The sequence below is a fragment of the Rhinoderma darwinii genome, chromosome 1 (genome assembly GCF_050947455.1).
Source record: "Rhinoderma darwinii isolate aRhiDar2 chromosome 1, aRhiDar2.hap1, whole genome shotgun sequence".
In the NCBI taxonomy this organism is placed as follows: domain Eukaryota; kingdom Metazoa; phylum Chordata; class Amphibia; order Anura; family Rhinodermatidae; genus Rhinoderma; species Rhinoderma darwinii.
In genome coordinates, this window is record NC_134687.1 from 557,144,407 (window position 1) to 557,160,013 (window position 15,607).

Sequence of the window (15,607 nt, forward strand, 5' to 3'; positions counted from 1 at the left end):
AAAAATTAAAAAAATAAAATTAGCAATGCATTACATCAGATCTAAAGTCAAGCTCCACTTATAATTCACAATCGTTAAATTGACAGCAAGATTTCCTACTGCTACTTAGAAATTGTCAACAAATTACGGCTGACGAATCTGTGTATCTATTTAGTAAGTTAAAAAGTATTACATGGTCCCTGCTACTAGTCAGAGAGCAATCGACCAAATGTATGTAGCAAGTGGGGGACAGATGGAAAGATCTTCAGGATCAGACTACACAGTGTTTGTGTGTAGTCTCTAAGGCGGTGTTCACACTGAGTTTTTTGCAGGAGGAAAATTCTGCCTCAAAATTTGGGATTTTGAGGCAGATTTTGTCCTTCCTGCACGTCATTTGCCACGATTTTCGCTGCGTTTTTCGCCCGCGGCCATTGAGTGCTACGGGCAAAAAACTCAGCGAAATACGCTCTCTCTGCCTCCCATTGATGTCAATGGGAGGTCAGAGGCGTAAACGCACGATGATAGGGCATGTCCCTTCTTCCTCCCGCGAGGCGGTTTTACTGCTCGCGGGAGAAAACCGCCCCCGCCTCCCATTGAAATCAATGGGAGGCACATTCGGCCAGTTTTTGACGAGTTTTGCGGAGCAATTTCCGCTCCAAAAAGCTCGTCAAAATACTCCGTGTGAACAGGCCCTAACCATGGAGACACAGGTCTGCATTGGAGCGGTGTACACAAAACGGTAGAATGTTTCAAGATTGCTTCGTTTATTTTAGATGCATTGGAGCACAGAAAAATGTTTACCCAATGTTGCTGTGTGCACAGACACACAGCGTGTTCTCGAGAGATCACGATGTGACGTCACTTCCCCAGGTCCTGCATCGTGTCGGACGAGCGAGGACACATCGGCACCAGAGGCTTCAGTTGATTCTGCAGCAGCATCGGCGTTTGCAGGTATTTACCTGAAAACGCTGATGCTGCTGCTGAATCAACTGTAGCCTCTGGTGCCGATGTGTCCTCGCTCGTCCGACACGATGCAGGACCTGGGGCAGGAAGTGAGTGACGTCAACGCGTGATCTCTCGAGAACACGGCTGCGTCTGCACTGCCAGAAGCTGGGCGTTCTGAAGAGAAGTGGATGATACTTCTATACACAACGCCCAGCTAGTAAAAGAAGTAAAAACGCCCAGATGTAACACACACAATACATGCCCACTTGTACATAAGTTTAAACACGCCCAGTTGTACTTTAGAAAGCCTCATTTGTATAAATATAAAAATGGTCATAACTTGGCCAAAAATGCTCGTTTTTAAAAAAAAAACAAAAACTTTACTCTTATCTACATTGAAGCGCCGATCTGCTGCAATAGGAGATAGGGGTTGCAAAATCTGGTGACAGAGCCTCTTTAAGCTCTTCTACATGGAAGGGGACGTAGTCAGGATATGTCGGCAGTATCAAAAATGTGTACAGGGCAAACGTGACCTTTAACCCCTTCACGACTGCCATACGGCTATATACGTTCCAACTGCCGATGCCCTGTGCAGTTGTCACGTATATAGACGTTGACAGCCTGGAACGGGTTTAATGAGTACAGTGCTGCTTCAGTGCACCCCCACTGTAGATAGCAGCACACACAACCCCCTGTAGGTAACGCAAAACCCTCTGTAGATAGCACCAGCTAAGCTCGCCGGCTAGCGCTTTGGCCGAGGATTCCCCTCCTAGAGGGAGCCCCCGCCGTCTCTCCATCTCCGCTGTAGATAGTGCCACCCTCCTGCAGATAGCAACCCCCCCCCCCCCCGCTGTAGATAGCAATGCTCACTCACTGTAGATAGCGCCACCTGAACTCCCTCTAGGAGCGGAATCCCAGGTGTCAGATCACACTGGCCGGTGATTCCGCTTCTAGAGAGAGCCCCTGACATCACTGTCCATTTGGACAGTGAAGTTAGTGGCTCTCTCTAGGAGTGGAATCCCTGGCCGGCACTCTGGCTGGGGATTCCACTACTGGGGAAGCCCCTGGTGTCACCATCGATATATGGACAGTGACGTCAAGGGATACTCCTGGAGCGGAATCCAGGCAGGGGATTCAGCTTTTAGAGTTAATCCCTGACGTCACTGTCCATATATGGACAGAGACATCAGGGGCTCCCTGTAGGAGCGGAATCCCTGGCCAGAGGGATTCCGCTCCGACAGGGAACTACAGTGGTACCATTTACAGGAAGGGGGTGCCCTTTATGGGGGTGGGGTGGCGCTATATGCAGGGGGGATGTTGCTTAATACAGGGGGGATGTTACTATATACAGGGGGATTGGCGCAATGTACAGGGGGTGGCGCTATCTACAGGGGGTGTGGCACTATCTACATGGGTACTATGGCATTATATTGGCACTACCTACAGGGCACACTGTGGCGATATCTACATGGGCACTGTGTGAGGCACTATCTGGGCACTATCTACAGGGAGAACTGTGGCACTATGTGGGCACTGTGGCACTATTTACAGTGGGCATTATCTACGTGGGCAGTGACACTATGTGGGCAATGTGGCACTACCTACAGTGGTATTGCGTCACTATCTACATGGGCACTGTGGTGTTTTCAGGGGGTTGGGACAAAAAAACCCTAACGATTAAAATTCATCCATTTTTTTTAACGTCCATGAATAATGGATGGCAAATGGCGGTAATAAATGGTCAGACGGCCGGGAAATGGATTAAAATTTTGAGACACATTGATGCAAAACAGCCATGAAAAACTGGCAGTTGATCCGTTGTTGACCGACATTTTTTTCACTGTCGTGTGTAGTCATCTTCACTCTCCCCTCAAAGCGATCCAGGGTGACGTAGAGAGAAGAAGACTAATTGTTACAGAGCTATACAGATATATATATATATATATATATATATATATATATATATATATATGTAAATATACACACACACACATATATATATATATATATATATATATAATTCACACATACATATATACATATAATGTAGATAAATATATATAAAAAAAATGACAAAAGTTTTTGGTTTTTTTTTTGTGATTGAGATTCAAAAATAATCTAGAAAATGAAAGCCTCATAAGTCTTGTAAAAAAACAAAAAACAAAGTAAAAATAGTTGTGATATTTAAAGCAGTTGCAAAGATATTATCATTTAAAGAAGTGCATATCAAAAATGTAAAATTTGACCTGGACACAGGGGCATCAATGACCCCTGGTCATGAAAGGGTTAATAACTGGGAATTAACTTTATTTTCAATGGTGAAGTCAAGTAAAACGCTGTGGTAAATACACTTCCCATTTTTAACTAATTTCGGCCCAGTGACGTACTATTATGTCATGGTAAGCGAGATGTTCCCGCAAAATGACCTAGCAGTACGCCACAGTGATGGCACGGACACAAGAGCTGTGCCTGCGCCAGCCCTTACAGATGCCAGCTGTATCCTACAGCCAACAACTCGCGCTAATGGCCAGGATTGTCATCCGTCAACCCACTGACGCACTCTTGGGGCGTCAGTGGGTTGCCTAGGCAGCCTAACAAGTCTGCCATCAGTGTATACCTATTAGGTTTTGCGAGAGGTAGTGCCTAATAGGTTGCTTGTCAGATTTACACTGACAGGCATAATACACTGCACAACAGAAGTAAAGCAGTGTATTATTGAAGCGATCAAGCGACCACGTAGTGAATTCCCTTAGTGGAACTAAAAGAAGTTTAAATAAAAGATTAATAAAGGATACTAAAAAAAAAAAAAACAAGTTAAAAAAAATATATAAATTAAACCTTTTTCCCCTCATGGTAAATGACATTAAAAATAAATAAAACTAACAAGCAATGCTTGGATTGTTTTTTTCCCCCCAACTCCCAAAAAAACGAAAATAGAGTGATCAAAAAGTTGCATATATCCCAAAATGATACGAATAAAAACTTGTCCTGCAAAAAACAAGCTCTCATAAATCTACGTCAATAGAAAGATGCGGCAATACAAAAACTTTTTAAAAGTGTTTTTATTGCAAAAGTAGTAAAATATTTAAAAAAAAACTATATAAACTTAGTATCGCCGTATTTATAGTGACCTGCAAAATAAAGTTATCATGTCATTTATACCACATGGTGAATGCTGTAAAAACAAAATCTCCAAACAATGGCGCAATTGCTGTGTTTTTCCCCAAAAATGTTTTTTTATAAAATGTATACAATATATATGTACCCCAAAATGGTGTCAAATAAAAAAAAATAGCCATGTCATTAAGAACCAAACTGGGCTGTGTCCAAGACCTCTCAGCCCTCCGGTCAAATTTGTTTTAGTAAATACTTGTATTCCCCATAAAGATAACAATTCTGGTACATCTTTCCTTACAATTCCGAGTTGTGCTGTATATCTATTCCTCCTTGGCGGTGTTACCATTCCTTCTTGTCATTGGGGCATGTCCTTACACACATAGGGGGACACACTATTAACAAGGGGAATGGTAATACCCAGTTGTAGTTTTTTTTCACGTATTTCCAGGAGTAACTGAGGAACGTCAAAAAGCAGAGAGCTCCAGAAATGTTGTAATTGCTTACGTCGAAATTCCTTAATATCATTTTATTATCCATATTATCCACAACTGCGCCAAATATCAAATTCCTAATTTCACATCAGTAGATCTGTTACCTTCTTGGTCCCAAAAATTTCAAAAACTTACTATAATATTTAACAATTTAATTACAAATAAGGGCAATGCCGACAAAAAAAGAAAAAACCTTTTGAAGTTTAACTCGTCTTCTTCGTCATCACTGCCAGGGATGGAATCACCCACTACTGTTTCATCACTGTCATAATCTAAAAACATGTGGGATTTCTTGGACTGAGGGCTATCTCCTTCCTTCATGCTTCTGAGTTTATATTCACCGTGCTCAAGAGGAATATCCCTAGAATTATTCCCACCTGTAATCCAAGATAACAGAGTTTGCATTATATAAAATCGAGCTACAGAATATCACTTTGAGTATGACTAGAACCTATGCTGTACAACACACATTACTATTCAATGTACAATATTTAACAATTGTGGAAGGATTATTCTATGGGATCTATATTTTGTCAGAAAAAAAACAAAAACAAATATCAAATACACATTGATGGGATTTTTGAACCTGAATTTTAGTTTTCGCTTCTGAGTTATTGGTTCAAAAGTGCTAGGGATAGGAGGTGTAGCGGTTTGAAAAAATCTAATCAATGTTTTTTTGTTTACAAAGATCTATAGAGCTCCATACAGCCATTTTTTTCTAGTAATCAATGGTATCTGAGATGACAGACTCCACCTATGTGATCTTCTCACAAATATTTATGACAATCAGAATATCATTTTGACGGGATTTACCCTTTTTAAATAAGCTTACCACTCTGATAACTGCAGGCAGAGGATTTAGGGTATATCATGTGCAGTTGGAAAACGAATTTTAGCCGCGTCCAAAAACGCATTGGCAAACCGCCTCTTATTTTGCTGAAAGGACATGCAGTGTTGCAATTCGTTTTTTTTATTGCGGTAAATAAGTGCAGTTATTTCACCGTTGTCATGTATTTTTGGATGCTGTTATATGAACTTTTTAAGACTTTTCTGATGTACTTCCTTTCAATATGCAAAGTGCTAATTGGCTGACTAAAAGCGATTCCGCATCAGAAAATCCTACAGATGAGCAGGTGGTGCAACATACAAAATAATAAAAAACTAGTTACCAACGCAATTTGGCCACATTGTGTTTGCTACCTTAACCCCGCAAATGGATGTAACTGTACGTCCATTTTAGTGGTACATATCCGCAAGTGGGCGTACAGTTAAATCTATGGGATGGCGCATGCACAGATTTGTGCCCATGACATCTGTAGCAGGTGCTTGCTGTAATATACAGACTATATCCCACTCCAACGGCCGAAATAGGAGTTACCTCCGATCCCCAATGCTTAACCGATTAGATGCAGCCATCAATAGCGACCGCAGCATCTAAGTGCATGACAGAGGGAGGGGGCTCCCTCTGTATCCCATTGGTCCCCCGTGAGTGATCGCAGGATGCTGATGGTTGCTATGGAAACAAGAAAGTCTAGCAAAGGCCTCCGGGTCTGCCATGTATGGAAGCCTATTAGGCCCTGCCAGAGGCTGCCTGTCAAAAATAAAAGTTATAATACATTGCACTATATAAGTAGTGCAGTGTATTGTAGATGCGATCAGAAGATCAGACCTACAAGTCCCCTAGTGGGACTAAAAAAAAAAGGTTTTTTTTAGAAAAATAAATAAAAGTTGTAATTAAAAAAACTAAATCCGCCTTTTTTCTCTGATGAATTAGAATCGTGAAAAAAAATAAAATAACAAATAATATATATATAATTGGTATCTCCAGATTGGTAACGACCTGAACTATAAAAATATCATGTTATTTATCCCACAAATTAAACGCTGTAAAAAGAATTTTAAAAAAAATGGCAGAACTGCTTATTTTTGGTCACCTTGCCTTAAAAAAATGTAATAAAAGGTTATCAAAAAGTCGCATGTACCCCAAAATGGTATTAACAAAAAAACAGCTCGGCCCACAAAAAATAAGCCCTGACACAGCTCTGTCGAACGAAAAACAAAAAAGTTCGGCTCTCAGAACATGGCGACACAAAAACTTTTTCTAAAAAAGTTCATCTTTTAATGTAGTAAAACAGAGAAAACTGTTCCTGGATTCATACCGCAGGAACAGTGGCAGTGAGGGAAAGGGGGGCAACATCGGACAAGCACAAACCAGTGAGCCTGTCCGAATATAACAAGTACATGGGGGGGGGTGGATTTAAGAGACCAGGTTTTACAGCCGTATTTAGTAAAACGCGAAACAAAAACCTGGTACAAAAAAGTGGCCATTTATCTGTTACAGGTGGCAATCCACAACTCATTTGTGCTCTACAAAAAAAACAGAATGAAGTAATTTATGGGGTGTTTCTAATGTTTCAGCGGCATTAGGCCTCCCAGAAAACAGTATGCTGCTATAAAATCAAATGCAGAATTCCTGGACCGAAAAGGCCAAAAAGCCTCCTTTCATGCCAAGCCCTGGCACATGCCCGTCAATAAAGCACACATATTTGGTATCCCCATGCACGGGAGAAGTGGAAGAATGTGAAAGGAGCTGAATTTTGTCTGTGGTCTATACAGTGTGTGAAAAATGCTAGCATAAACTGATGCATTTGCTAAAAAAAAATGCTACATTTTGTTCCATCTTATTCAAGAAACTTTCATAAGAAAACTGGACTTTCTAAAAAAATGATTAGCCCCTTGAAGGAAACCTAGTGGCGTCTATTTATGTGAATGAAGTCATTTATGGGGTGTTTCTAATGTTTCAGCAGCATTAGGACCCCCAGAAAACAATATGCTGCTATAAAATCAAACGCAGAATTCCTGGACCGAAAAGGCCAAAAAGCCTCCTTTTATGACAAGCCCTGGCACATGCCCGCACAGTGAATAAAGCACACATATTTGGTATCCCCATGCACGGGAGAAGTGGAAGAATGTAAAAGGAGATGAATTTTGTCCGTGGTCTATACTGTGCGTGAAAAATGCTGGCATAAACTGACGCAATTGCTAAATTCTTGCATTTTTTGTATACTGACAAATGCCACTAAAACAAAGCCCTATCTGTCCTTTAAAAAGAGTGTAAAATTCAAAGATGAACTTTATTCACCTGCAGAGTTATAGTCATCTAAAGAAGCGCATATCAAAATTGTGAAATTTGCTCTGGTCATTTGCTGTAAAGAAGCCTAGTCCTAAACCGGTTAAAGTGATTCTGAATAACCCTATATAAAGTTCAGCTGTTCTATTAGGATTTTCCTGACATTTTCTTTGTTGCATGTGACAGCAGAGGCTGTGGTGTGTAAAGAGCTTACAACACACCAAAGAGATCTGATTGCTGAAAGGCATCAGTCAGGAGAAGGGTACCAAAGAATTTCCAAAGCATTACATACAGTGAAGGAAATAAGTATTTGATCCCTTGCTGATTTTGTAAGTTTGCCCACTGTCAAAGACATGAACAGTCTAGAATTTTTAGGCTGGGTTAATTTTACCAGTGAGAGATAGATTATATAAAAAAAGAAAATCATATAGTCAAAATGATATATATTTATTTGCATTGTACACAGAGAAATAAGTATTTGATCCCCTACCAACCATTAAGAGTTCAGCCTCCTCCAGACCAGTTACACACTCTAAATCAACTTGGTGCCTACATTAAAAACAGCTGTTTTAAATGGTCACCTGTATAAAAGACTCCTGTCCACAGACTCAATTAATCAGTCTGACTCTAACCTCTACAACATGGGCAAGACCAAAGAGCTTTCTAAGGATGTCAGGGACAAGATCATAGACCTGCACAAGGCTGGAATGGGCTACAAAACCATAAGTAAGACGCTGGGTGAGAAGGAGACAACTGTTGGTGAATTAGTAAGAAAATGGAAGACATACAAAATGACTGTCAATCGACATCGATCTGGGGCTCCATGCAAAATCTCACCTCGTGGGGTATCCTTGATCCTGAGGAAGGTGCCAGCTCAGCCGAAAACTACACGGGGGGGGGAACTTATTAATGATCTCAAGGCAGCTGGGACCACAGTAACCGAGAAAACCATTGGTAACACATTACGCCGTAATGGATTAAAATCCTGCAGTGCCCGCAAGGTCCCCCTGCTCAAGAAGGCACATGTACAGGCCCGTCTGAAGTTTGCAAATTAACATCTGGATGATTCTGAGAGTGATTGGGAGAAGGTGCTGTGGTTAGATGAGACTAAAATTGAGCTCTTTGGCATTAACTCAACTCGCCGTGTTTGGAGGAAGAGAAATGCTGCCTATGACCCAAAGAACACTGTCCCCACTGTCAAGCATGGAGGTGGAAACATTATGTTTGGGGGTGTTTCTCTGCTAAGGGCACAGGACTACTTCACCGCATCAATGGGAGAATGGATGGAGCCATGTACCGTCAAATCCTGAGTGACAACCTCCTTCCCTCCACCAGGACATTAAAAATGGCTTGTGGCTGGGTCTTCCAGCACGACAATGACCCAAAACATACAGCCAAGGCAACAAAGGAGTGGCTCAAAAAGTAGCACATTAAGGTCATGGAGTGGCCTAGCCAGTCTCCAGACCTTAATCCCATCGAAAACTTATGGAGGGAGCTGAAGATCCGAGTTGCCAAGCGACAGCCTCGAAATCTTAATGATTTACAGATGATCTGCAAAGAGGAGTGGGCCAAAATTCCATCTAACATGTGTGCAAACCTCATCATTAACTACAAAAAAACGTCTGACTGCTGTGCTTGCCAACAAGGGTTTTGCCAGCAAGTATTAAGTCTTGTTTGCCAAAGGGATCAAATACTTATTTCTCTGTGCACAATGCAAATAAATATATATAATTTCGACAATGTGATTTTCTGTTTTTTAATATAATTTATCTCTCACTGGTAAAATTAACCTAGCCTAAAAATTCTAGACTGTTCATGTCTTTGACAGTGGGCAAACTTACAAAATCAGCAAGGGATCAAATACTTATTTCCTTCACTGTATATTTAAAGACATATATATATACTATATACAACAGATATCAAGAAAGTTTACTGAAGGGGGAAAACTAGGGGGTGCCGTCATAGGTTCATGAAAAACAGATTACCGGTAAATAATCCATCTTTTACCCTTTCACCTATGACAGCACCCCTGGAGATTTAAAATAGAACTCGAGTTTTAGGGTGGGACTACAGCTTGTAGAACTTTCCTACCAAAGGTTAAGTCAGTGACTGAATGCAACTGTAATCTATAATACTTAATAAAGGTGTGGGGTGAACTCAATGTAGCCGCCCTGCAAATCTGGTCTAGAGATGCGTTGGCTCTTTCAGCCCTAGAAGTAGCTACAGCTCTGGTGGAATGAGCTCCAAAGAACTCCGGGGGATTAGTGTTCTGGCCCACATAGGCTAAGTGTATGGCCTGTTTAATCCACCTTGCTATTGTCGGTCTGCTAGCTGCCGACCCTCTATTTGGAACCTGGAACTGAATAAGGAGATTCTCTGAAGACCTGCAGTCCTTCGTGACCTCCAGGTAGTGCACCAAGCATCTCCTTACATCTAAACAATTAAACTCCTGTTCCCTCGGATCTTTCGGGGAGTCACAAAAGGAGGGAAGAATAATCTTCTGGTCCTGATGAAAAGGGGAAATTACCTTTGGCAAAAAACCTGGTAAGGTTTTCATGATTACCCTATCGTCCAATACTAAAGTGTAAGGGGGAAAAGCCGAGGGGGCCTGAATCTAACTTACCCTTCGTGCGGTGGTAACTGCTAGTAAAAAAGTCATTTTTAGAGTGAGAAACTTAATGGACAAGGAGTCCAAAGGTTCAAAGGATGAGCCCATCAAAGCAGTAAGGACTAAATTTAAGTCCCAAGGTGGGACTGAAGACCTTATTTGGGGTCTTATCCTGGAGGCCGCAATCAGGAACCTTCTAATCCAGGGGTGTTCTGCTAATCTGGAATCATAAAAGGAGCTTAGGGCAGAAACCTGTACCTTTAATGTACTGGGCTTGAGGCCTTTGGCTAGCCCTGCCTGAAGAAAGTCTAAAATCATGGGAATATCTGGGTCTGCTAATGGATCTATATCAATACCTGAAAAGGAGAGAAAAGCTTTCCAGACCCTTAAATATATCTTAGAGGTAACCTGCTTCCTACTTGACATTAAAGTAGAGATGACCGTCTCAGAGATACCTCTTTTCTTGAGGATTAACCTCTCAGTCTCCATGCTGTAAGATGCAGCCTGGAGATGTCTGGATGAACTACTGGGCCTTGGGACAGGAGATCTAGTCTGTCTGGAAGGATCCATGGTTGGGTTACGGACAACTTCCTCAACCAGGTGAACCACGGCCTCTTTGGCCAAAATGGAGCGTTCAGGATCACCGAGGCTCTGTCTTCTCTGATCTTTTTTAAAACCCTCGGAAGTAGACAGAGAGGGGGAAAGGCATAACCTTGTTCCAGGCTCCAACTCTGAGAGGGAGCATCTACTGCTACTGGATCTTCCCGGGGATCTAGGGAAAATAATCTGGGCACCTTCCTGTTCTCCCTGGTAGCGAACAGGTTTATGGAAGGATTCCCCCACCTGGCCACAATCATCTGGAAGACGTCCATATTCAGGGACCACTCCGACTGCAGCAACTGTCTTCTGGTCAAGAAGTCTGCTACCTGATTGTCCCTTCCCCTTAGATGGACAGCTGAAAGGGACGATAGATGTAGGTCGGCTAGGGAAAAGATCTCTGTAGCTAACTTCATCAGAAGCCCTGATCTTGTACCTCCCTGATGGTTTATGCATGCTACTGCAGTTGTGTTTTCTGAAAAAACCTTTACTCTCTTTCCAGAAAGTATAGGGATTGTGCTCCTTATTGACTGAAGTACTGCCTCTAGCTCCTTGTAATTGGAAGACCTTATGGAGGTCTGAGGATCCCACGGACCCTGAAGGCAGAAGGATTCGCCATGGGCTCCCCATCCCCGGGGGCTGGCATCTGTTGTGATGTTCAGGGTTGGGGACATTTCCCATGAAACACCCTTCCTGAGGTTCTCTACATTCATCCACTACCTGAGGGAGTGTCTGGCTACTGAGGAAAGGATCAAGGAGTGATCTAGAGAGCGCTTGCTCTTGTCCCACTTTCTAGTATGTCTGGACTTCAACTGAGCCCACATTATGGCCGGGATACAGGAGGTCAAAAGGCCCAGGACCGACATAGCCCTTCTGAAGGAAGTCAAATGATCTAAAAAGAGGACAGACACTCTTTCTATGAAAGTCGACTGTACTGACCATAGATGGAGTGTCAAGGTCTGGGCGGTGTCTGCCACTATCAGAAAGTCGTCTAGGTAGGGAATGATCAGAATGTCCTTTGTTCGTATATATGACGTCATTTCTGATATAAGCTTGGTAAAGACTCTCGGTCCCTGAGAGATGCCAAATGGGAGTGCTCTGTATTGGAGGTGAATTAGGGAGTCGTTTAAAACTACTGCCACCCTCAGATACTTCTGGTGAGTGATGCAAACAGGGACATGGTAATAAGTATCCTCCAGGTCTATAGATGCCATCAGACAATCCCTGAAAAGAAGAGTTAGGCCTCATGCACACGACCGTATTTTTTCCCACCCGTAAATACTGGCGTAAATACGGGTCCGGTGTCACACGTATTCCACCCATTTTGCACCAGTATTTACGAACCCGTGCCCGTAAATATGGGTCCGGTGTCACACGTATTCCACCCGTATTTACGAGCACGTTTTTGGCGGCAAAATAGCACTGCACTAATTGGCAGCCCCTTCTCTCTATCAGTGCAGGATAGAGAGAAGGGACAGCCTTTTCTGTAATAAAAGTTAAAGAAATTCATACTTACCGGCCGTTGTCTTGGTGACGCGTCCCTCTCTTCACATCCAGCCCGACATCCCTGGATGACGCGGCAGTCCATGTGACCGCTGCAGCCTGTGATTGACCTGTGATTGGCTGCAGCGGTCACATGGCCTGAAACGTCATCCAGGACTTCGGGCCGGATGTCGAGAGGGACGCGTCACCAAGGCAACGGGCGGGAGACCGGACTGGAGGAAGCAGGAAGTTGTCGGTAAGTATGAACGTCTTTTATTTTTATTTTTTACAGGTTTATACTGATCGGTAGTCACTGTCCAGGGTGCTGAAAGAGTTACTGCCGATCAGTTAACTCTTTCAGCTCCCTGGACAGTGACTATTTACTGACGTCGCTTAGCGACGCTGCCGTAATGACGGGTGCACACATGTAGCCACCCGTTATTACGAGAGCTCCATAGACTTCTATGGACTGTCCGTGCCGTTATTACTGCCTGAAATAGGACATGTTCTATCCTTTTCAACGGCACGGGCACCTTCCCGTGAGAAAATGGGAAGGCACCCGTCGCCAATAGAAGTCTATGAGCCCGTTATTACGGGTCGTGATTACGACCCGTAATAACGGGCGTTTTTACGGTCGTGTGCATGAGGCCTTACTGTAGAGGGGATACTCTCCATCCGAAATCTTTTGTAAATCAGGAAGGAGTTTACCTGCTTTAAATTTATTATGACCCTGAATCGGCCCTCCTGTTTCTTTACCAGAAAAAGGGGGAAATAGTAGCCCTTCCCAATATCTGGTCTCGGTACTGGTACCAGAACCCCTTTCCTGATAAGAGCAATAACTTCTGACTCTAGGGCCTGTTGTTTTTCTGAATCCTTCTGCCTCTTCGTGGGGAGGAATCGGTCTGGAGGAGGGGACATGAATTCGAAATTGTACCCAGTTCTTATGATATCTAGAACCCACTTGTTTGAGGAGATCCCTTCCCATTCTTGATAGAAAAGGGATAAGTGACCTCCTACCCTGCTCCCCCTGGCGTCATTGCTGGTGATGCTTATTTTTGGGATCACTCTGAGGCTTAAACAAAAAACCCCTGTTCTTTCTAGGGAATTTAGAGGATCTAAAATCCTGTCCCTTGGAAATGGGTTTTCTATTAAATTTCCTGGGACGAAAGGAGTCTGATTTGCCCTGGGTAGGAAACCCCTTTCTCCTATCGGATGCTTTGTCCAGGAGATAATCCAGTGGGGCCCCAAACAAAAAAATCACCTGAACAAGGGATAGAACAACGTCTTCCTTTGGAGCCTGCATCACCTTTCCATGTTTTCAGCCATATTGCCCTTCTGGCTGAATTGGATAAGGCTGCGGATCTGGCTGCCAGACGGACCAAGTCCACTGAGGCATCAGCCAAAAAATCTGTGGCTTTAGATAAAACCGGAAGGGAAGCCAGTATCTGATCCCTAGGAATTTTGTCCCTGAGATGAAGCTCCAACTGAGCTATCCTGACCTTTAAAGACCTGGCTAAACGCGTAGCCGCAATACCCGGCTTAAAGGCACCCGCAGAGGCTTCCCAGGTTCTTTTAAGGTAATAGTCCGCCTTCCTATCCATAGGATCGGGGAGAGACCCCAGATCCTAAAACGGTAAGGCATTCCTTCTGGATATCTTCGCTACTGGGGCATCCAGTCTGGGAAAACTATCCCAGTCCCTACTTAAGCCCTCCTCAAAGGGATATTTTCTCTTTAACCCCTTCCCGCAATTTCACGTACAGTTACGTGATGGGAGATGGTGTTTTCCCGCAACTGTACGTGAAACAGATGGAGCTGGCTCAGGAGCTGAGCCAGCGACATCACCGCCGGGTGACAGCTATAAGTTACAGATGGCACCCTGGGGTATCGGCCAGGACCAGAGCTAGCCTCCGATCCGACTGATTAACCCCTCACATGCTGCGTTCAATAGAGATCGCAGCATGTGAGGAGTTTATAGCCACCGGCACCCCAGCAACGTGATCGCTGGGTTGCCGGTGGCTGCAAAGGCGATCGTAGGGCTAATGCTTACCTCCCGGTCTGCCAGTAAGGGAACCCTCCTATGTCCCGTCGTCGGCAGGGCCCAGGAGGCTTCCGGTACCATCGGCAAGATGGCGCCGGCTCAGCTTCCGGCTCAGAAGCTGAACCGGCGTCATCAGCAGTGGGTGTCCGCTGTATGTTACAGCGGACACCACGATCTATCGCCAGGAACCGGAGTTAGCTCCGATTCCTGGCATTAACCCCTTCGATGCATCCTAGAGGTTTGTAGCAAATCGGCAGCCTTGCAATGCGATGGCAAGGCTGGCGACTGCTACTATGGCAACAGGAGCCCTAACAATGGCTTCCTGTCTGCCATTACGTAAGCTGATTAGGCCCAGCCCGGAGGCGGAGCCTGATCGGCTTGCTGTCAGTGAACAACTGACAGTTCTAATACATTGCTGTAATGATGGGGTAGGGAGACAGACAGGTGAGCCCTAATCTACCCGCCACTCAGTCCCTGCCTACTTGCAACGACCCGCCCTAGGCGATGGGGTACAACTGGGCGACGGTCCCTACTATCAATAGGTGCACGCCAGACACACGGACAAGGGTACAAAGAAGCCGGGGAAATGGGGAAGTTGCCCACGTGAACACCGTGAGCAACAAGCGAGGTGAACGAGCCGAGTCAAACTAGGAGATGAGCGAGGTACAAAACGCAGAGCAGAAGAGCGGTCAGTAAAGCCAAGGTCAACAACAAGCAGAGGGTCAGTAGTTCAAGAAGCTGCAGCAGGGCCAGGAAACCAGCAGAGAAGAATCACAAGCAAAGGAGGAACAGGAAAGGCAGGTATAAATAGACAGAGGGCGGGAGCTAGCTCCGTCTGGCCAGGCTGTGATAGGCTCTCCCACTCCTAAGCCTGCCATCGTGAGTGGTGGAAGATGGAGTCAGTCTCACAGACATAGAAGCAGGTGCAGACTGATTACCTATGGGCGTTAACCCCGAAGCTGTGTCTGGCAGATCCTTTACAATTGCACTACATAGGTAGTGCAATGTATTAGAACATCAAACAAACAGTTGGACCTTCAAGTCCCCTAGTGGGACTAAAGAAAAGTGTAAAAAAAAGTGTAAAAAAAGTAAAAATAAAAGTTGTAAAAAATACAGTAAAAGTTTCAAATAACAACAATAAACAAAATCGCCCTTTTTCCCTTATCAAGTCATTTATTATTGAAAAAAACAATAAAGCCATACATATTCGCTGCGACCG

At 43.9% G+C, this 15,607-nt stretch overlaps 1 protein-coding gene across 7 annotated transcripts in view; it reads right to left on the minus strand.

The window, feature by feature from the left end:
* ANKRD31 (ankyrin repeat domain 31) overlaps positions 1–15,607 on the minus strand; it is a 250,225-nt gene that overhangs the window by 191,359 nt on the left and 43,259 nt on the right. For all 7 annotated transcript variants that reach the window (XM_075838389.1, XM_075838395.1, XM_075838375.1 and 4 more), the window contains exon 2: positions 4,726–4,909. In XM_075838389.1, coding sequence (XP_075694504.1) covers positions 4,726–4,853 — 128 coding nt within the window. In that variant the 5' untranslated portion in view covers positions 4,854–4,909. The remainder of the gene's footprint in view (positions 1–4,725; positions 4,910–15,607) is intronic.